The 23496-nt window shown below is 44.4% G+C and overlaps 1 protein-coding gene across 2 annotated transcripts in view; it reads left to right on the top strand.

Moving 5' to 3' along the window:
• The window catches only part of SLAIN2 (SLAIN motif family member 2), a 38462-nt gene extending 21098 nt beyond the window's left edge, over nucleotides 1-17364 (top strand). Inside the window, exons 6-9 of one of the 2 annotated variants that reach the window (XM_054382814.1) lie at nucleotides 2207-2344; nucleotides 7363-7440; nucleotides 12493-12811; nucleotides 14226-17364. In XM_054382814.1, coding sequence (XP_054238789.1) covers nucleotides 2207-2344; nucleotides 7363-7440; nucleotides 12493-12811; nucleotides 14226-14292 — 602 coding nt within the window. In that variant the 3' untranslated portion in view covers nucleotides 14293-17364. The remainder of the gene's footprint in view (nucleotides 1-2206; nucleotides 2345-7362; nucleotides 7441-12492; nucleotides 12812-14225) is intronic. The other variant, XM_054382815.1, reaches the window with a different exon arrangement.
• The last annotated feature ends 6132 nt before the right edge of the window (nucleotides 17365-23496 follow it).

Genomic DNA, 23496 nt, shown 5'->3' with positions numbered 1-23496 from the left:
CAGCTGAATGTTGCATGGCTGTTCAGAGTTGATGAGAAGTTGTTTGGGATTCCTGTTTTGGCTGTTTTGGGGTTTGTTTTTGCTCTAGAATGGTTAGAGGGAATTTTAGTTGACAGGGTTCGATGATGTACCAGCTGTAGTACAAAGCAATGCCAGCTACTAAGTTCAGAAAGTACATTTGAAGACTCTTTGCTTCCATCTTCAGCCCTTGTGCATGGTTAGTGTGCTTCTTTCCTGCATCCCTCTACAGAACCAGGTTGGTCAAACCTCCTGACAAGGCATCTGCAGCCTTCTGTCTAAAGTGTGTTATCAACCCAGGTCTGCACAGGCTGGAGATACACAGAATGCCATCCGACTTTTTATATTTGAAGGCATCTTTTTGTATTGTGTGAGCAGTGGTGCAAGTTTTAGAAGACCCTTGAAGCACCAATGTTAGCTGAATAGAGAGTCAGGTCATGTGAAAGGTGAAGTGTAACTGGATGTAGCAATAATTTATAATCGGAATCATAGAATGGCTTGGGTTGGAAGGGACCTCCAAAAGTCATCTACTCCAACCACCCTGCAGTTGGCAGGGGCATCCTCCACTAGATCAGATTGCTCAGAGCCTTGTTGATCCTGTCCTTGAATATCTGCAGGGGTGAGGCCCCAACCACCTCCCCAGGCAACCTGTTGCAATGTTCCACCACCCTTATGGTAAAGAACTTGTTCCTAACATCCAATCTAAAACTCCTCTAATTTCAAACCATTGCCCTTTGTCCTGTCCCTGCAGGCCTTTGAAAACAGTCTTTCTGCAGCCTTCTTGTAGGCCCCCTTCAGGTACTGGAAGGCTGCTATTAGGTCTCCCTGCAGCATTCTCCAGGCTGAACAAGGCCAACTCCCTCAGCCTGTCCTCAAAGCAGAGGTGTTCCAGCCCCCCAGTCATCTTCATGGCCCTCCTCTGGACCTGCTCCATCAGGTCCATGTCCTTCCTGTGTTGAGGGCTCCAGAGCTGGATGCAGCACTTCAGGTGAGGTCTCCCCAGAGCAGAGTAAGTGTCAGAATCACCTCTCTAGATCTGCTGGCCATGCTTCTTTTGATGCAGCCTATGATGTCATTGGCTGTCTGGGCTGCAAGTACCTGTTGTTGGCTCACATTCAGCTTCTCAGCCACCAGAACTCCCAAGTTCTTTTCCTCAGAGCTGCTTTCTATCACCTCATCCCCCAGCCTGTACTGATAGTGAGGATTGTTCTGACCCAGGGGCAGGACCCTGCACTCTGTCTTGTTGAACCTCATGAGGTTCACCTGGGCCTACCTCTCCAGCTTGTCCAGGTCCTTCTGGATGACATCCCATCCCTCTAGCATATGGACAGCACCACTCAGCTTGGTGTCATCAGCATAAATGCTGTGTATGAAGAGTTTCTTTCTGAGTGGGTGGCTGTGAGTTGTTGGTATAATGTGTTGGGACTGGGTTGTCCTGAAAGTTGACTCAAATAGTAGTTAGGTGTTTTTAATCTTCAGGCAAGCATTCTACTTATAGATCACTTTCTAGGTAGACTGTGCAAAACTACAATTTAGGGAAACTGAATAGGCAAACCTAACAGTAGAACAAAACCCAGAGAGTTGTAATCCATGCTGTTCCAGTGCTCTGTCACTCTGAATAAAGAAGTTTCTGCTCATATAGAGGTGGAACTTCCTTTGTTCTAGCTTGTACCCATTATTCTCTGTCTTGTTACTGGGTGCCACTAAAAAGAGCTTATCCCCTTCCTCTTTACACCCACCCCTCAGATATTTATGGACATGAATAAGATTCCCTCTCAGCCTTCTCTTCTCCAGACTAAACAGTCCCAGATCTCTCAGTCTTTCTTCATAGGAGAGATGAATTCAAGCCCCCAAATCATCCTCATAGCTCTTAATTGGACCCTCTCTAGTAGATCCCTGTCTTTCTTGAACTGCGGAGCCCAAAACTGGATACAGTATTCCAGATGTGGTCTTACCAGGGCAGAGTAGAGGGGGAGAACAACCTCCTTAGACCTGCTGGACACACTGATGCACCCCAGGATACCATTTGCCTTCTTCATGTAACGAGATAGACTTTTACATGGCAGTGTAGTTCTACACGGCCAACATTTGGTGTTACTTTTAACTGGTGTGTAGCTGTGAGTTCATAACCTGAACTTTGTCCTGCAGCAGACTCCATGTTGTGCTCTGTTTGTGTTGCTTTGTACAGAAAAACTAAGGCGTAGTCTTCCAAACCTGTCCAGGACATCCAGCATCCAAGCGGAGTCTGTGAAAAACAGCAGGAGCGACTCAAACTTCCAAGTGCCAAACGGAGGGATACCTCGCATTCAACCTCAAGCCTCAGCCAGTAAGTACCTTTAGTGGCACCTCAGCCTCTGTTCTGGAATTAAGCCAGTTTCATGGCAAAGGGGGAGGGGGGGAAAGAAATGCATGCCACACTGGAGGTGCTGATCTTGATTTTCTTTAATCATACCTATGTCAGTCGCTTCGTTTGGTGCACAAGAGCTAGTACTGATGGCATTCAAAGAATGTCTGATCTCTTGCTAGGATACCATTCAGAGCTTTCTAAAGGTATGTGTTCTATGAAGAGTCAAAATACAGGGAGGTAGGTATTTCAGGAACTGGTGGTTTTTCTGTGCTTTACAGAAGCTGTCATGCTCTTGCTTCAGGCTACAGAAGCTTATTAGGCAATGAAAAATATGTACTTAGATCTCATCTCAGCAGTTCCCTTCTGGACAGGCTAGCAGCCACCAGCTCAACAGTGAGCTAGAATTTATTTCATGGGACACAGGTTCATCCAAACCTTTTCTAAAGCAATAACTGACACTTAAAAAAAAAAAGTGGATAAAATCTGAAACTGGATAGGTAATTTCCAGGTGACAAAACAAGAGAAGAAACTGCAAGCAAGGGTTTTAACTTGCATCAATGTTTTCAGATCAGGTTACACAACTTTGAAACAAAACACACAGCACCCAAAAGCTGAGATGAGAATGTTGCTAATTTCAAGTCTCTTGAAAATGCTGACCTTCAAGAAGCCAAAGCAAATGAAACTTAAAATATTCAGTGCTTCTTTATCTGTCAATATTGACAGTTCCTGTTGTTTAAATGTTTCCTGACCAGCTGATTTTGAAACAACTTTCAGAATTCAGTAACCTTTAGTGACATTTTCAAGGAAAGCTTGTGTTATGAATATTATGTGGAGAGCTTTCAACTAGGGAAGTCCTGCAATAAAAATTAATCAGTAGTCTAAATGCCTGACAAGAAATGTAAGATATTTTGTAAATTAAACTGAGTTTTTTAAACCATCTTACCAGCAAAGGCACACTGAGCTACTCCTTCCAAAGCAGTGTTAATGCAACCAAATACAGTTAGATACAGAACAAGGAGCAAAGACTCAGTAGTGACTCACATCATATCTAAGGGTTGTGTGGCCAGTCAGTGATGTCTGATACTGCAGCCAAAGAAATGAGTATGACCTTGTGGTTGTTCATATGGGTTATCCCCAGCAGCTTTTCACCTTGCCCTCTTCCACTTTTCACACACACTCTGAGGGTGGGATTTACAGCTCAGAGGTCAGGTGTGGATCAAATGCAAGGCTGTTCTCTTAGGCTTACCAAACTATAAAGCATTTGGACAGCAGCTCTCCAACTGTGTCCTTTTTGTGATAAGGAAAAATAATCAAAATGACCTGAAAGAAAATGAAGAGGGAAATATTTTTGCATCAGGTCTGTACAGCTTTTATTTAGTGTTTTTAAAATTGAGTGAACTGGGAAGGGAAGAGCACAGAAAGCAGCTTTGTTGGCTGCATTTCCAGAATTAAAAGTGTAGTCACAGTGAAACTTCATGGAAAGATCAGACACCAGAAGTCTCAATATTGAATAGTGAGTGAGTTCATTGCAGGAGCCAAAGTAGTGTGAATTGTCTTTATACCTTCATTTATTTTAACTTATGGGTGAACTGAGGATCACAAAAATGGTTAGGTCAATTTGCTTGCCTTTCATGAGAGTCTTTGCCCGAATGTGAAGCACTCTAGAGCAGCTGACATTGAAGTGTAAGTGAAGTATCACTGCTGAAGGCCAGACTTCTAGCTTTTACAGTTTCCCTGCTCTTACAGATGTTTGTCAGAGTCTTGCTATTGACAATCGTAAAACGGTTTGTGTATGAAGTCACTGAGTAAGTATCTTTGCTTAGTCTGGATTACAAAATTTTCTGCAAAACTGTACATTGTATAAAAATTTCCAGAATTGTGTCCTTTTTTTTTTCTTTGTTTTTGATGGTATGATTTTTGTTTTGTTGGTTTTCTATTTTGTCACCTTGCACAAAGCACTGTTAAATGGCAGCAAATTTTTGTTTTCCCTTGGCAATGACTTTTGGGTCTTGGGATTTGAAGCTTCCTCATACACCTGCTAGTTTTGCATGAGCTTACCTTTGCAAGGATGCTGGCTTGTCACCTGAGGTCACTACTTTCCCCCTTGGCAAAGATCTGCTGTTTATAATTCACTTGCACATTTGCTGTGGCTGCAATACTGAACTTGCTATGGTTGCTGGCATTCAGAAATGAGTTAGGAATCCAGTAAGTTTCTGAAAAGACAACTCTTGTTGGATACATTGGCAAATTTGACTCTCTTGCTTAAAGAGTAGAGGAAAGACACACTAGATGTTTAGAGGTACAACTGCAAAGCATGAAGATACTTGGCATTTGAAGCTGTAGGTGTAATGTGGTGGAAAAAAATCCAATTTCTTGTTGGAAAAAGATTGAATTAAATAGCAGTTGTGCTGCTCTTTTCCATGCCATTGTGCAGAAAGTACTTTTTAATGTGAGAGTTATGAAATATTTCACTTCAAAACACTGGAATATGCAGTAGTACTTGTCTTCTTAAAGGAACAGGTGCCTTTTCAAGGGTTAGAGTGATGGGAAGTCTCTGGATTTGAGTCCTGTGTCACATGGATTGTGCAGAGCTGTAGCACTAGGGTGGCTTCCACACAGGAGCTACCTGCTTTCTAGAGGATTGTGTGTGATGCTGTTGTATTTACTTAGCACATGGTTGTTAAGCCTTCAAGCAGAGTTAAATGCAACACTTAGTCAAAGACCTAAGCTGTTGATTGTTCAAACCATCAGTAAAGTAACTGTTCTACTTGCCAAGACATGTGCTCAGAGTTCAAGAAGGAAGAGGATGTTTTCAGGAAACTGTGTGTGTTCCAGCTGAGTTGATCTGAGGTAAACCTAGCTGTGCATTCAGCATGCACCATTTGTGACAGGCCATGCAACAGCAGGCAGGGCACTTCAGGAGCAGCGAGGTGGAGAAGAGTGCACTCCATGCCTGTATCCTCAGCAGTGCTCAGATGGCACTGCCTGGATGTCTTTTCCAGTATGCAGTGCACAGAGTTGTTCAGCTCTTTGAGTCTTGCTTCCTGCCGTCTACATTGAGAAGGAAGGAATTTGGTATATTTTAATTGCTTTCCATATCATCTTACACCTCTGACTTGTAGGTCAGGTACATAATGATGGGGGAAGAAACTTAGTGCCACGTGCAGTGCCACATTTAACTATAGCTGAATGAATTAGGGCAAACTGTATTCCAGATCATAAACAGGAAGGAAGAGGCTGTTCTTCATTCTGTGTGGTACAACAAAAACACTGCTTCAGTGAAAAATGATATAATGGAACACTTGTGGACAGAAGCACTCTGGCCAGTGGTCTGCCTCACTAAATTCCTAGGAATTGTGCTCATTTTTAAACATCTTACTGTGCTTCATTGGTTGTTCATGGCTATGCCTTGAAGTTTATAGCAAGACCAGAAGTTGATTAAGGACTTCTGCTTGCCTTGTGCTGTTTTGCATTCAGTTTTAGTTGGTGGCAGAAAGAGTTTTGTATTGTTAATAGCCACAGGCAGTGTTTTATGTTCATAAACACTTTGATCTCTTCATGCTATTTGTTGAAAATGACAGATTTTGGTTAGTTAAGACTAAAATGAATAGACCACCCAGGCATGGCTTCAGAATGAAGGAAAACCTATGATGGATTTCTTTCATAGTTCACAAAACTCTGTGAATTTTGCACTGACTGAAGGATAGGAAAGGTGATGGCAATTATTATATGGGTTTATAAAAGTCTTTATTAGTATTACTAGAATTCTAGTTGTCCTTCCCCTACCTTCTTTGTGTGGTGATGTTCCCCAGTTGGTGACAGGATTACTGAGCTTCCTTACTCAGGGTCAGAATCTTTATGCAAGACTGTGCATTAAGTGTGAGGTGTCCCTGCCCATGGCAGGGGAGGTGGAACTAGGTGGTCCTTGAGGTCCCTTCCAACCCTGACAATTCTATGATTAACTGTTTCCCCCATCCTTCTTCCTTCTCACTGTGGAAATAAGCCTTGCTAGTGCAAGCAGTTTTATGCTGGTGTAAAGCCCCATACAGTGAGGTGGGCAGAGATGTTTGTTCATGCATAAATCATTTTAAGAAGCCTTTGTGTAGGCAAAGCTCTATTATTACATTGACTACTTTCCTCCTTTCCCTCCCCCCCTTAAATATGCTGCAGTGAAAATAGGCTGAGTCGTAGCATTCCTTCTGGCAATAGGTAATTCTCTCCCTGCCAAGATTCCACAGCTCTTGGAACACGCTTTTCTCTTGCTGACTGGTAGGCAGTGAGGTCATGTCAAGGCAGTATCAGCCTTTGAACATTACTAGAAAAAAGGCAGGACAATAGGAGCAATAAAACCCAGTTTCTGACATGCTGTATACATGCTGGCAGCTGATAATTCTTAGTGTGATGTCTTCATTTGCAGTTTGAGCCCTCTCGCCTACCCTTTTGAGGAGAGGAAACCCAGACATCTCTCCAAGTGGCTTACATTTGCATAATGAAAAATATAATTTGTTCATATGCTCACATATAGTGAAAGACTTTGCATTTTAAAGGAGTTTCACTTAAAAAAGCCTAAGTTTTGTCTTGGCAGGTCAAATATGACAGCTTAGTTTTCATCTTTGTATCTAATCTTGCACTCATTGCTGTAGCATGTTTGCTAGGTGGCTTGTTTTTCCCTTTGGTGTATTAATTTAATGTTTTGGTTATTTGTTTCTTTTTTTTTTTTTTGCTTTTTCTGGGCTTTTTGCCCTCCAAGGAGCTTTCCTCTTACAGAACCTGCATATTTTGCACTGCAAAATTTCTGACACGCTTCTCTGTAACTCTTTGACATTAAGAGCAAGCACCATTTAAAAAACCCCCACTGCTTCCAGAGTCATATCTGCTTTTTGAGTGTCTTCCTCACTCTGTTCCTTGATGCTTCACAAGTGGATACAATTCTGAAATTCCCAGTAAACGTAGTTTTCTTATGGTAGACAAATATAACACTTCTTGTTTTTCAACAGCTCTGCAAAGGCAGAAAAATTTGCCTCGTGCTGCCTTCAAAACCAAACAGTTTCTTCAAACTCCATCTGCAAAAGGAGGTAATTAACTTACAACCACTTCTCAAGTTCCAGCAAACCTCAGATAGTTGCTCACCTGCATTAAAACTCACATATTCTAGAGGAATAAAATTGCTGTTGCATGTCAAGGTTAACCAAATTGGTCCTTGCTGTATGAAAGTTAATTCTTGAGACTAAGTATTAAAAATATAACCCTGTATTATTTAGGAGAAAAGGCAGAACATTGGATTTTGAGAGAAAAATCCAAGGATTGGTGACTTCTAGTGTTAATCAAGGAGTCTGGATTAGAAAAATGAACTCTAATCCGTGTTCATTAGAGCTACCTTTGGATAGGAAATCTTTAAATGCTAAAACAGAGGCTTTAAAACAAAAGTTGTATATATTGTTCTTTGTGAATAAATCAGCAGGCAAATGAAAAATATCATTCCTTGTGCTGGAAACAGAAGCTAAGGAGTTTATCCTTGGAAAGATTAGCATAGGATGTCAACTTGCTTAGCCATGTACGTTCAGGTGCTTGTGCTCTCTCTTTTCCCCCAAAACTGGAAGATTAACCCCCAAAACAGTCATTTAGATTGGTGTTTTTTCCTCAAGGAACTAGAAACTGTTGCATGTAGTATTTCAGCTTGCTAACAGCTGAAGCTGGCTTCTTTTTGAGAAGATAATGAAATAGATGGAGGCTCAAATCCAATGAGATGAGTTTTAACTGATCTTTAATTCTGGCAGCCTTTGTATCTGCATCAGTTTCACTAACTTAGAACAAGTTCATGGTTTTGCTTTTAAGCATAGTTGTCTTTTGTAGTTTTTTGTAGTCTAGAAGATCTGGTTTTAAAGTTCATGTTTCCTTTGAGACCAGTTTGAGCTCTGTATATGCTAGCATCCTGTAAGGACTGTAAGAGTCCTCAGTGCAGAAGCTGAAGGTGGCTGGCAAAATGCAGGCATTTGTCTCAGTGGTTTAACAACACTAACTTTATAGAATCAGAATGGCTCAGGTTGGAAGGGACCTCAGAGATCATCTACTCCAACCTCCTTACCTTAGGCAGGGACACCTCTCAACTAGACTCAGCTGCCCAAGGCCTCATCCAACCTGGCCTTCAGCACTGTCCCTGGAAAACCTGTTCCAGAGTCTCACCACCCTTGTATTGAAGAGCTTCTCCTAAGATCCAGTCTAACCCTACTCTCCCTCAGCTTCAAACCATTCCCCCTTCACCTGTCTCAAGTCCATTATGAAAAGTCCTTCTGCAGCCTCCCTGTAGGCTACCTTCAGGTATTGGAAGGCAGCTCTAAGGTCCCCCCAGACTCTTCTCTTCTCCAGGGTGAACAACCCCAGCTCCCTCAGCCTGTCCTCATAGCAGAGGTGTTGAGCCCTAACTTCTTTTGAGTCAGCTTCATGCCATACAGAATGTTCTAGCAAAATGTAATAACTTTGAACCAGATTCACATGGTTTCCTAGGAGTGCTCTAACAGTCTTCAGAATATTTCATACCAAACAGAGAAGAGTGCACTCAGTGTTCTACTTTGGCCTAAGACCATCCTCTCCGTTCTTCTGCAAAGGTTTCTGTGCAGTCTTTCCAGTTGGCCATGTTTTCCCCTTCTTCAGGATGTCTGGAACACTTAGGAGGTGGATGGCTTAGTCTGGAGCTGTGGAAATGTACAGAAAATTAACTTGATGAAATTTTATTAACCCTTTAGAGAGTGAGCACTGCCAGTTCTGTATCCCAGTTAGAGCTGCTGTTGTCCCTCACTGCAAATGAGGACCCAGCATGTCCTTTTCAGTTATTTGCTGTGTTGATTTTTCTTGCTTCTGATCTGAGCTTTTCACAAGTACAGAAGCATTTATGAGGTAATGAAAGAAGACTTTAGTTTCAAAAGAACAAACAACTATGAGCAACAATTGCTTTTAGTTTCTGAAAATGCTGTTCATCACCTAGCTTGGCATCTTCCACACACAGAAGATGCTGTTTTTGTTGCCAACTACTTTGTGTAAGACAGTTCAAGATACACTCAAACAGCAAACTCTTCACCATAACAGACCTGTGAAGGCTAACACAGCAGTGTAAGGTGCTGTATGACAGTATCACTCTGATCATAGACTGCTTTGGGCTATCTAATCCAGCTGCCCTTGCAGTGAGCAGGGACATCTTCAACTGGACTGAGTTGCTCAGAGCCCCATCCAACCTGATCTGGAATGCTTCTAGGGCTGGGACATCTATCCACCTCTCTGGGCAACCCGTGCCAGTGATTCATCATCCTCATTGCAAAAATGTCTTCCTTGCATCTAGTCTGAGTCTTCCTTCTTTTAGTTTACAACCATCACCCTTGTCCTATCACAACAGGCCCTGCTACAAAGCCTGTCCCCATGTTTCTTACAGGCCCCCTCCAAGTACTGCAAGGCCACAATAAGGTCTCCTTGGAGCTTTCTCTTCTTCAGGCTGAACAGCTCCATCTCTTTTGAACTTCTCATTATAGGAGAGGGTTCCTGTCTTATCATTTTTGTGGCCCTCCTCTGGACCTGCTTCAACAGGTCCATGTCTTTGCTGTACTGAGATGGCAGAATGGTTAATTGATTCCTATTGCTTGACCTCATCTGTTCATTTGTATCAGTCTGAATTATCACAGTGGCTGTGATTTTAACAGCTTCATTAGAATTGATTCTAGTTTCAAGTTGGGATGCAGCTGCTGGCCTTGGGTTGCAAGCCAGCCAAGGTGGTAGCTTCACAGCATTCTTCTTTGCCAGGAGGGGATCTTTTGCTCCCTGCCCACAAAATCCAGGACAGAATCCAGAGAGGGTGGCTGCACAGTGCCATTTATTTTTACAAATGTCAGCTGTTTTAATTGCAGCTGGTTCTGGTTGTTTAGTTTCTAAGGAGCTGGAGTTGTGTAAAGCTGTTAAGCACTCCTCTTACACTTCAGTGTGTTTTTATTAAACAGGGCTCAGCACAGTGCCACACATGGGGACACAATAGCCAAAGTCTTTGACCTCATTCTCTGTGTTCCTGTCATACAAGCAGGCCAAACTGAGGTTAATTAAATACCCAAAACTTCTCCAAGACAAAAATCTGTGTTAGCCAGAAATTACATCATGTGCCAAGATCTCCAGAGCAGTCCACATGTCAAGACAATTCATTCCTCTGTGCACCAGAATGAATGCAGCTCTCAGCAATGTCTGCAATGCTGTGCTGACAGGAAGTGTTTTACCGACTGACAGCTCGCACTGGCCACATGGTACAATGTGGTCAACACAAAACTGGGAAGAATGGAGACAACCAATCTACTGCATGCTCACTGTCACTGGGAATGTGACAAGCTTTCTCCAGTTACAACTTCTCATTGCTTGTAGGACCTAAAAGCCTTTTCCCCCAGTGTGCCTGCAGGCAGCCCAAAGCTGCATCTAGGTTTTTCTCCACTGGCATGGCTCTGTTGGTCAGTTGCTAACATGATGCTGTCTTTGTGCTCCAAGCAGGTGTTGTAGTGAGTTCAGTGATAAAAGCTCCTTCACTTGGAAATTCTGCAGAGGGATTGCACCACAGTTACAGGCCCTGTCACATTTTAAAATGTCACCTCTCTTAGTCCTAGCAGCACTTCACTGCTCTTTTTGTCCAGTCATGTGGCTGTTCATGCTCTCCTTAATCCAGCCTCTGGCTTGACACCAAGGGTTTTATTTTAAAGGGTTTTATTTGTTCTCCTCACTACTTACCAGCTGTCAGGTGTTCTTGACATCTCTGCCACCTTTTTGTCAGCTCTTCCCAAGAGCAACTAGTGCTGTTTGATGTCAGTGGGAAAGGCCTTCTTTGGATAACCTAGAAAAGAATCAACTGCAGTTCCTATCTGTGATGAGGCACCTCTCTTCCTGGACATCCCCTGTAAGAAAGAGAAACTGGAAACTTCTGTACTCCACTTAGGAGGGGGTCCTCTCTCCTTACTTACCTCTTGTCATGTTCTGAGTGGATCTACCTTGTAAAATGAGAATAAAAGCTGTGTGAAGGACTGTCTTCTTTAGGTACAATTTCTGCCAAAGAGGATACAACTTTGGTCTCCCTGTAAAGAAAGTGAAGTGGAGGAAAGAAGAGTTTGGGCAAACTCACTCAATGTAAACATGATTCTGTTTTACTTTCGTGATTGATTTGATTATCCTCTATTGACTGTTGCTTGACACACCACTCAGTGTGAAAAGCTGGTGACATTCCATTTGAGTCTTAAGGTGATGGATTAGTGTATTGCTTAGTGATACATTATGCATAGCTTGGAAATACTTCGCATACGTCTGAAGAGTTGTGCTTGAAGTTTGGCATTATTAGAGATCTGTTGAATGTTCTGGCTTAGTAACCTCTTCCAGAAAGGACTCCATCAAAACCTTATATACTAACTCAGAAACTATTTTACTACAGGTATCTGTTACACTGATCATTTAGATGCTGTTTGTAGGAGGAGGAAGGCTATACATTGGAATAGTTGTCTGGGTTAAGTTTCATAGCAGCACTTTGGATTTCTTTGGTGTTGGGGGTTGATTGACTCTGTATTTACAATTTATGCTGCCCCCCTCCCTCCCCACCATCAGCCAATAAATCTGGGACATGACCTTATCTGTGGGTTACTTCTAATTCACTGGATTTGGTTGAAAAGAACAACCTAAAAGAAACATCTAAGATGCTCTGTGTTCAGAATCTCAGTGCTTAAGGCTAAGAGTCTTTAAATAGATTCAGAGTGTGCATCACAGCAGAATACTGTGTTGTGTTCTTTCAGGGATGGGAATTAGGGTCACCAGTTTCTGAAGCTGTTAAATTTTCTCTGAAGGACATTGTCCTCTCTTTCTTTTGACTGATACAGCAGTTAGCCTTACTTACTGCTTACAAATCCAGATTAAAAAACTATCTGTAGTAAGCAAACAGGGCATTGGAGTATCAAAACCACCTGACAAAAAGGACATCTGAATTCCTGTTTCTCATTGCTGCTTGATTGGCTGTATACCATTCTACATCCCACATTGTTTGAGTATTCCCATCCAGTAATTTCCTGTTGTTAATTTCAGTTACTGTAAGTTAGGCTTGCCAGTAATTCCTGTGTTTTGTTTTCCAGTACCTTCTTCGAGTAAGTTCCGGTCACCTGCAGCACCGTCGCCCCTAGCCCTCCGACAACCAGTGAAAGCATTTAGTAACCATGGACCTGGTTCACTTGCTTCTCCAGAAGCCACACAGATGACACACAGTAGTTCTTCACCAGGGCCTCTTGCAGCCCAGAGTTCAGGCTTGCCAAGCCCTGCCAGCAGTATTAACAGCACTACCCTTACCAGGCCGGCAGGGACAGCAGGGATGAGGAGTGGTTTGCCCAGACCCAGTGCCCCTTCTGCAGGGGGCATCCCAGTGCCTCGTAGCAAACTTGCACAGCCTGTTCGCAGGTGAGTATGTGACAGGCAGCCTTAGTTTGAATGAGTTTTGGACATTGTGTGTGTGTGCTGCTCCTTCCTGCAGTTCTCCTTTCATCTCAAGGCTTCAGAATGGAAATAGAGACCTCCATGTGAAGTATCTGCATATGCTTCCAAAATCAGTTTTGAAACCAAACTGAGAGGAGAAGGTTCCTGAACTAGAGTGAAGGTGTGAAAGTGAAATGAGTAACAAAAGACACTGCACTAGGTGAATCAGGTGTCCTAGGTTGGGCTGAGAAAGCAGTAACAATATGTCTGCATCTGGTAAAAAGTTACCAAGCTGGCAAGTGAATGTTCCTTTGTACTACTGAGTGACACATGTTCTGAACTCAGAACTGTTTTCCTCTTGTAATCCACAAGTCAAGCTTGTGGTACCATGGTGAGAGGAGTTTCCTCTCTTTGAGCAGCTAGAAACTTCAGGAAGGAAGGTACAGGAGGATAGAGGAGGCATCCATAGCATTTCCTAAGCTCAGTGTAAAATACAACAGGACAAACCAATGTGGTAGCACCCACTTGATGTCAGAGTGTTTTGGAAAACAATCACAAGAGAGCTAAGTACTGGCTGGAAAGGCTGCATGGACAGTTTGTCTTCTAGAGAATCAGAAGGAAGTGATGCACTGTTTGGAATTTGTGTTCTTAATGCTAAGGTGGAGTTCCACTGAAGGTGGCAAGCAAAACGCCACGAGCATGAGAAGTGCTGAGAACCTTCTTAAACAGAAAGGATGAACAGTTGGTCTCCAGTGCTGTAAAAGAGAGAAATCAGCACTAAATAGCAGAGTGGAGGAGTTCTGTGCTGCAGTGAGTGCTGGGCAGGGCAGGGACAAGTGACTGTCACAGGACTGACATTGGTTCTGATAGGAACTGCCAGGAGGAGCCAAGTGTGGTTGTCCAGATCACAACTTGTCTTAAAGTGTTTCACTTGCTAAACTTACACAGCTTTTATTTTTGAAGGCTTATGTGCATCTTTACATGATGCCACAATGAATCATTTGTGAAGGTGGAGGTTTTGATGTAAGCAAAATGTCATACTCTGAACAAGGATTTCCCTGTTTACACATCACTGGAAAATGAGAAAGGCCTGGATTTAGGTGGCAGCAGATTAAGTTTGTGTTCTCACAAGGTACAATAGCAAAAAGTTGTTGGGTTTTGTTTTTTTTTTTCTTCATGTAGATGTTTTTGTTCCAGTGATGTGTGCCAAGACTACAACCCACAGAACCTAAAGCTGAAAATACTTTTGGGCTTATCTTTAGTACAACTGTATTGCAGAGAAGTTAAATGAGTGAAGTGTGTGCTCCAGTTGTTTCTGAAGTGTTCAGAGCCTTCTGTACTGTAGATGGAGACTTCAGCAGTTCTGTATGCAACTGACAAAACTCTCCTCTCGTTTTAGATCATTACCTGCTCCCAAAACCTATGGCAGTGTGAAGGACGAGAGTTGGAAAGATGGCTGCTACTGAACTGCAAAGCTGAGTGCAGAGTCCCAGTGCTCATGGATGCTTCCTCACCAGGCTCAAGGACAGCTGGATCATACAAACTGTTCAGATGAGACTTTTGGGATTTGTAGAAATTCCAGACCTCTCTGTCTCTAAATTAGCACAAACTTGGCAGAGATTATAAAGCAGCACTTTAATGACATCTAACATCAGATGTTTGGTGGTCATACAATCACTTCTACATTAAATTGCTATCAGTTCTTGGGGGGTTTTTCTTGCTTGCTAAAAACATATCAATGTGAGCATTTATGACAGTGGCCAAGGTCTGGGCAGAAACCTAACGAATGCCAAAGAAATGCCCATGTTGAGGAACAGCAAGTGTGGCACTGAGCTTATGCTGCCCAGAGCTTCCTCTTCAGCCTGGGTCAGTTCAGCAGTAAGGCTGGTGATGGCACCAAACCTACCCTAACCAGGGCTGACATTCTGATTGCAGACTGCTGCCCTGCCAGTGCCACACTGCCTTGGGCAGCCGTCTGGGGTTCTCTCCCTGGGACAGTGGTACGTGCCTCCTGCAGAACAGGCAGGGGGGAGCCATGGCTTTGGAGGAGATGCCAGGTTTGAATGTAGCAGGCACCCCAAAGGCAGTAGTGCAGATTGCATCTTTCCTATGCTGACTGATCAGCTCTGCGTGCTCTTAGCCGTTCCATTGCCAAAAGGGCTCAATATCACTTGTACAGCCTTTGTAACCTTAAAGTTCCTGGCTCAGGAAAGATGGCCTTTGCTACTGTAGCCACACATGGCTCACTACCTGGGGACAGCTTTTTATTTCTAGCAGGTTTCCTCACAAAGGAAAGAGCAAGTCCTGATGTTCCCTTGTTCCAATACCACACCATGACGCTCACAGCCTGGAGCAACCATACAATGCTGGTAGTTAAGGAGGAAGAGGAAGAGACACAACTATGCACTTGTAACATACAGATTTTAAGGTAATGAGTTGACTCTTGATGCCAAATGATATTCATTTAGGTGATGTTCGTGGTATGAGGAAGTTTTCTGTATCCTATTTTTTTACTTTCATCCATTTCTTAAATTGGGTTTATTTTAAATTGTAAATATTTTTACAGAAGATATTGCCCATGTCAAGTGTGTTTAAGGATGTACTTTGCCTTACATATGTGTATCTTAACATTACTGGTAAGAGAGTATGAAACCTGCTATGTCTGTTTACAAGCTAGTAAATTCCTCTGGTGGCTCTGACTCATTTTGACACATTTTGCTCAGAACCAACTCATTTAGCCTCTGAACCATTTGCTATCAGGCAAGCATTTGTCACTGCAGTTGTATTGGGTGGGACTAGTTAAAACCAGAAGGGAATTAGTTTGAAGCTTGTTCAGTATTTTGGATATACAGTTGATGAAGTAAGAGAATGTGAATGGTAAATCCTTTGTGCAATGACTGACAGACACTACAAGCTGGATTGGATGGTAGGTAGCCTTCAGCCCCATTGAGTAGCTTGAGTTTGGAACTGCTGGTGCATTTTGACTCCCACCACTAAGAGGATAACTAACCCTGAAATCCTAGCCCTTGGATTTCTGGACAGCATGAACATTTCCCTGGATGAAAAGCCATGCAATACTACTTGACTTGGAAGAAGCCAAATAGGGAGGAGTGGAGACTAATTTGCAGCTCTAATTACTCAAGCAAACTTTGGGTTGATGAATGACTTCAGGCTCTAGACTTTGAAGTTGAGAGTATCAAATATACTGTAATGCAGTAAGGGGAAAAAACTACCTTGCCCTGGTGCCATTGGGCCTGGCTGGTGGGTGTCAGTACCTGCTGTCACTGCTGAGCAGGAGGGAGTAGATCAAACATGAGTAGCCTCACTGCAGCCCAGGTGTGAACATGTCAGCATTTCACAAAGCAATGCTGCACCTTCAGTCCAGAAAAGGTGAATTTTAAGGGGTGGATTTTATCCAACACTCAATTGACGTCTGCAAGTCAGTTGAGATGGTATCAGGGGGTTTACTGTGGCTGCACCAAACTGCTGTGTGCATTTCCTTAAGTAATTCATCACTTGGCTAAGTTCACCTTTTAAGTTTTCTGAGGATTCTTTTCTCTGCTGTTCTCCCCTGAAGTACAGCAAATGACTTCCTGACACAACCTGTCTGTTTACTTAGCAAGCCTCTGTGCATTACCAGTTTATGGAGATCAGGAAATCACAGGGGCTCTGTGTGTAGAGATTTACTGCAGAAGTGTGGAATTATGGATTTGATAAACTAGTGCCTATGATTTACTTAACTTATGTTTGATATTGTAGTAAGGGGTTTGATGAATGTGGATTCCTTTTTGTGCCAACAGCTCAGAATTGTTGTATGTTTGAAGGCAGAAGGACTTGTTCTGCTTCCAAAGTTATTTAAATTTAATATTTTTTTTCCCCTTGGTTTTGGTTGAATGTTTTTGTAAGTGTTTAAAAGTGTTGAAAAATATATATATAAAATATTCTTACCACAAATTACTCCCTGGATCATTATTTTTGTAACCAATTGTTTCCAAAAGCTGTTAGAAATTCAGAGGATACTGTTTCAGGGCCTTTTTTTGGAGGGGATTGGGTGGTTTTGTCAAGAACCAGGCTCACTTTGCTGGAAGTTACCAACATCAGCTACCCTGTAACTCATGAACTGAGCACAACCCTGCCTTTGGGTGAAACCTGATTTCCTTGACAGGCTCAGATCGACTTGGGTCATGCCTCTGCTCTGGCAGGACCATGAGTAATTCAGTGATGTGAAAGCTGTTCTGAATTTCCATCCACAGTGATTTGTTGATGCAGTCCTAAGCACAGAAGCTGCCTTCCCCATTCTACAGGATTTGTGCTCACTTCAAGCCCCCACTGAAACAAGATTTTCATTTTGAGAATTCATGAAGGAAGTGGAGCAGTGTAAGAAGGGGAAGCAGGAAGAAAGCAGTGAGCTTTCCTTACTGCAGGAAGCAAGGAGTAAGCTTGCTTGAATTGTGGACTACAGCCTAGCTCATAGATGAATGCCTCTCTCTTTTTGCCTCCTCTACAGGAAGGTTGAAGTTGGTAACTTTCTGCAGTCTGTGCTTTGCCACAAAGCAATGTACTCCAGAGTGAAGTGAACACCAAATTTTTTTATCAGCTTGGTATTAATAAAGCCTAAGTTTATTTCCATTTGGTGGCCACTTCCTATTAAATCTGTTTAAGTTGAACACATGAGGCTGGCTATTAATTGTTTATCCAACATTGTTCTCTGTATTGTAATTAAGAGATTAAAATGTTTTCCCCTAGCTCGCTGCCCACCTTATGCAGAGCTGGCTCCACACCTACTGCTTCTCAGGTGAGATCCATGCCAACTGCCTTTCCACATCTGCAGCCACACTGTTCTAAGATGAAGTGCAACTGTTGACCTAACATCACTGTGGCCATTGAACTATGTCCCACAGTGCCATGTCTAGACAGTTTTTGAACACCTCCAGGGATGGTGACTCCACTGCCACCCTGGGCAGCCTCTTCCACTGCCTGACCACCCTTTTGGTAATGAATTTTTTCCTCATATCCAACCTCAACCTCTCCTGGAACAACTTGAGGCCATTTGCTCTGGCTCTGTCACTTAATACTGGGTCTTTTGATCATAACCTCCACATCACACCAAGCTCCTTTCAGGTATTTGTAGAGAGCAAGGAGGTCTCCTCTCAACCTCCTGCAAACAAAACAGCCTCAGTTCCCTCAGCCCCTCCTCCACAGCCCTGTTCTCCAGTCAAATACCACTTGCCCCACAGCTCTTTAGGAAAATAGAGTAGTGTCAGAAGCAGAGACAGTTGATAGCTTCTCTTTTAGTAAGTTTCTGTAACAAGCTCTTCTATATTAAACAATTACTTACAATTAGTACCAAAAGCAAGACAGAAAATACTCTTTCTGTAGTTGTTCTGAGGGAAGGCATGGGAGCACCTTTGGAGGTTCCACACAGTGTGGTAAAAAAAAAAAAAATGTAAGGAGGTAGAGGGTTGAGGAGTGTTGGGGTGGCTGCAGAGCACAGAGTTTTGATCATTCAGAACTTACCTTTTAATCCAAATCTCTCTGAGAAAAACAGATGAGGAAAGCAAAGCTGGCAGCACTTTGGGTTTAGTTCTGCTTTTGAGCTGTAAGGATAGAAGTAAACTTGAGAGGCTTTAACAGGTTTCCTTTTTAGGTAAACCAGGTGTGATGGGAGGTGGCTTTGATTTAAAAGCCAAACCAAGCCACTGCTCTTACCTGTGCTGTGGAACGAGGCTGACACCTATGGGCAGTTGGTGTCATCTGGAGCATCCAAGCTTTACACAGCCTTGTGGTAAGGGGGGGCTGGCTGCCTGAAGAGTTAAAGGGCTGAAGGGAGCAGAATACATCAGACTCTCCACAGGAAACGTTTTACTGTAGTGTTTTCATCCCTGTGTTTTCTCAGACAGCTGCACTATGGCACAGGATCGTAGGGGTTGGAAGATACCTCTGGAAATCAAGTCCAACCCCCCTGCCAGAGCAGGACCTAGAATCCAGCACAGGTCACACAGGAACACATCCAGATAGGGCTTGAAAGTCTGCAGAGAAGGAGACTCCACAGCCTCTCTGGGCAGCCTGTGCCAGTGCTCTGGGACCCTCACAGGGAAGAAGTTCCTCCTCATAGTGAAGTGGAACCTCCTGTGCTGGAGTTGATGTCCATTGCTCTCTGTGACTGCAGGACACAAAATGTGACTCTGAGAAATTAAGAGCTTCTCAGCAGGATTTAAAGGAGTAGCTAAAATGATTCCTTACCAGCAAAGTGATGTTTACCTTGGTGCATCATCTACCCCAATCAAAGTTTAAACATCTAACCTGTGGATTGTCAAGAAAAATAATTATTTCCTTTATCTTAGCTAAGAAAGCTGGAAAGCATGAGAGTCTGTGTGGCACTCTCACATGAGACACCAGAGGACTACATCTGTCACAATATCAATGAGGGACAGATGCTCAGCAGGTTTGCTGATGATACCAAGCTGGGAGGCTTGGCTGATTCTCCTGAAGGCTGTAAAGCCATACAGAAACTTGGACAGACTGAGAGCTGGGCAGAGAGGGAGCCTAATGAGGTTCAACAAGGGTAAGTGCAGAGTCCTGCACCTGGGAAAGAAGAAAACACTGCAGCAGTACAGGTTAGGAGGCAAACTGCTAGAGAGCAGCCCTGTGGAGAAGGACCTGGGAGTGCTGGTGGGACAACAAGTTCTGCAGGGGACAGCAATGTGCCCTGGTGGTCAAGAAGGCCAATGGGGTCCTGGGGTGCATTCAGAGGAGTGTGGCCAGCAGATCCTTCTCCCCCTCTGCTCTGCCCTGATGAGACCTCACCTGGAATATTGCATCCAGTTCTGGGCTTCCCAGTTCAAGAGGGACAGGGATCTGCTGAAGAGGGTCCAAGAGGGAGCTACCAGGATGCTGAAGGGACTAAAGCACTGCCTGATGAGGGCAGGCTCAGAGCCCTGGGGCTAGTTAGTCTGGAGAAGGCTGAGAGGGGATTTAATAAACATTAATAAATACCTGAGCGCTGAGCAGCAAGAAGGAAGGGACAGTATGAGCTGAAATTCCCCCCACACTGACACTAACCAGGCTAGCTCAGTCTGGAAGCAAACGAAAGCTGTACTTACAAGCAGATCTACAATCTATGATGAAATGCAATGGATATGTACAAATAGACAAAATTCACAACATTTACAGTGATACACAATCAACAGAAAAGCACAACCAAGCTCCCTTTGCTTCCCCCCAAGGGGCCTCCCTCCCAGGGGCCTCCTCCCCAGACCCCCCTGGCATAAAGCAGAGTTAGGTAAAAGCAAAGAGGTTGTTAACTTAACACACTGACTTTGGCAAGCTATCTTCAGCCAGAAGAGAAGAAAGAGCAGCCAGACAGCCCAGCAAATTGCCCTGACTCTGCCTACTTTGTTTTGAGTAGTAGTTCTTAAACATTTCTATCTATCCAATGGAAGTGTTTAGAACAAGCACTATTTGCTTTCTTACACCCAATAGTGACTTATTTACACTCTTTCACTCTTCTCTGGTTGAACTTTGAGAAGAAAAATTAAAAAGAGACAGTTTCAAACCATCACAGACAGGCTCTGCTCCCTTGCACCCTGGGATAGGACAAGAGGCAATGGATAGAAACTCCAGCACAGGAGGTTCCACCTCAACATGAGGAGGAACTTCTTCACTGGGAGGGTCCCAGAGCACTGGAACAGGCTGCCCAGAGAGGTTGTGGAGTCTCCTTCCCTGGAGACTTTCAAGCCCCATCTGGATGTGTTCCTGTGTGACCTGTGCTGGATTCTATGGTCCTGCTCTGGTGGGGCAGTTGGATTAGATCTCCAGAGGTCCCTTCCAACACCTAACATCCTGTGAGCCTGTGAAGACTAAGACTAAACCAAAAGTTACTTCTAGTGGCATCAGCCCGGCTAATAATGCAAGGCCAGTTTCTCTTGGAAAATTGTCAGACCTTATGAAGATGAAGCTAAAAAAAAAAAAAAAGTTTGTGATGCTTTCTCCCCCAGAGTGTTCAGCTCTCCTTGCCTCACAAAATAAGCATATTAGGGATGGGTGGTGCATGCCTTCCTCTGAAGGTGACTGCATGGTCCAACCCCACTGTTGCTTGGCCTCTGGTTATCATATGCAACACAGCATACCAACTGAATTCTTCTGTACTCCATTGGCTTCACAGAACCACAGCGTGTTAGGGGCTAGAAGGGACCTCAAAAGATCATCCAGTCCAACCCCCACTGCCAGAGCTTGCCATGATTTTCTTGACACTGTAGCCAAAATTGCAGCTTTTCACAGCCCTGCCTATGAGAGGCGGTTTGAAAACCTTGCTACCGCAAAAAACTTGATCCAGTGTCAGACAAACTACTACCCCAGTCCCAGCATGTGGTCTCAAGAGTCACAGAATGTTAGGGCTTAGAAGGGACCTCCAGAGATCAACTCCAACCACACCTGCCAGAGCAGGATCACCTAGGGCAGATCACAGGGCCACATCCAGGTGCGTTTGGAAGGTCTCCAGAGAAGGAGACTCCACAACCTCTCTGGGCAGCCTGCTCCAGGGCTCTGGCACCATACAGAAATGTCTCCTCCTGCTGAGGTGGCACCTCCTGTGTTCCAGCTTGTATCCATCGTTGCTTCTCCTATCACTGGGCACCACCAAAAAGAGCCTGGCACCTTCATCCTGACACCCACCCCTCAGATATTGATAGAAACCTGACACCAGCTGCCTCCACATGGCTGCAGCAGCAAAGATGTGAGAAGAACCAGGAGAACATCTGCCACCCTGGACAGCTCAGCTTCAGTTTGGGAGATACTTAGTGTAATTAATAGGTATTTCCAGCTTGCTTACAGCAATACTGTCAGCAAACAAATCTGCCCAAGCCCTCACAAAAGCTTTGGTACCTGACTGATCCTTCCCTGCTTGCGCTCAGCAGGGTTAATGCAGCCCCTTCATTTCACAGCTCTTCAGATGGGTGCACCAAGACTTGGATGGAAAGGAGTTGGATTTGCAGCCTGTTCAGGGCTGTGGGTAAGGCCAGCAGCACTGCTGGCTGATTGCACCTGATGCATGCCAAGCTTCAGAGCACTACATCATCTCTGTTCAAGCAGAGCTGTTTTTCTTAATGAAGAGCAGCAGGACAGGAATACCTTGTGCCAGCTTAAATGTGTCCTTCTCACACTCCTCCTTTAGAAATTAAGTTTTGCTGAAGTACATTTTATGTCCCTGCTCAAAGGAAAGGGGGAATGAGGGGAGATCTGGCAAACCTCAGCTCCTGCCTTGACCTCAAATTTCTCAGCCCTACAGTTGCTGTCCATTTACCCTACAGTTGCTCACAGCCACAGAGCCCAGAGCAAGGTTGTATTGTTCTGTTCATCCATTCCCCACTGGGCTAATGCAGCCACACAAAACCACTCTTAGTGCTGCTTCAGCTGACCTGGCTTCAAAGCAACTATGAAAACCTTGCCCTGATTCTTGTCCTGTTAAAGCCATGCCTGGGTGTCAGTGACAGCAGTGTGGCATCACCCTCACCACTCAGCCTCAGGAAAGGAGCCCTCCCTGTCCATGCCCAGCCTTGCTGGCCAGAACCAGCCACACAACACCCCTGCCCCAACACAGAGCACAGATAGCATGGCCACAGCTGCTACCCCAACACTCCTTGCTGAGGAAGCAGCTGCAGAGGCACTGCAGCCACTGCTAACATCAGGCACTTGCCCTCCCAGGTTGCTGGTGCTGTGGATTCAGTGCACACAGCCCTCCTGAACACAAGTGGGATCAAAAATCATGATGTGTAAGAGGGGGCTATGGGAGACCCTCAGCCAGCCCCCCGCTCTGCCATGCACTTTTGAGGACCCCTCATGCATTTTCCTGAGGCCCAGTTGATCATCACTGAACTAAGTGCCAGGCTTCATCACTCACATGCTGGAGGCAAGGGGCAGGTGAGCTGCTACTTACAGAAAGGGTCAGGCAGTCAGTGCAGATTTTGTCTGACAGTGGGGGGAGTTAAGAACTGAAATTTGGTTGACCTCAGTTTATGAGCCCAAATAAGAGCAGATGAGTCAGAGAGCAGATAATGACTCTTGGAAATGTCAGAGCCCAGGGATTATTCTTTCCCCTTTTGAGAAAATAACAACTCAGCACAGCTTCAGATACTGTGTGCCTGCTGCCATTCACACAGGCTCAGCTCCACTGCAGAACAGCTCAGCACAGCTTCAGTTACTGTGTGCCTGCTGCCATTCACACAGGCTCAGCTCCACTGCAGAACAGCTCAGCACAGAGTCAGTTACTGTGTGCCTGCTGCCATTCACACAGGCTCAGCTCCACTGCAGAACAGCTCAGCACAGAGTCAGTTACTGTGTGCCTGCTGCCATTCACACAGGCTCAGCTCCACTGCAGAACAGCTCAGCACAGAGTCAGTTACTGTGTGCCTGCTGCCATTCACACAGGCTCAGCTCCACTGCAGAACAGCTCAGCACAGAGTCAGTTACTGTGTGCCTGCTGCCATTCACACAGGCTCAGCTCCACTGCAGAACAGCTCAGCACAGCTTCAGTTACTGTGTGCCTGCTGCCATTCACACAGGCTCAGCTCCACTGCAGAACAGCTCAGCACAGAGTCAGTTACTGTGTGCCTGCTGCCATTCACACAGGCTCAGCTCCACTGCAGAACAGCTCAGCACAGAGTCAGTTACTG

This window comes from Indicator indicator, chromosome 8 (genome assembly GCF_027791375.1).
Source record: "Indicator indicator isolate 239-I01 chromosome 8, UM_Iind_1.1, whole genome shotgun sequence".
Classification (NCBI taxonomy): domain Eukaryota; kingdom Metazoa; phylum Chordata; class Aves; order Piciformes; family Indicatoridae; genus Indicator; species Indicator indicator.
Note: the sequence above shows the minus strand (reverse complement) of the source record. Positions and strands in the feature narration are given on the sequence as shown.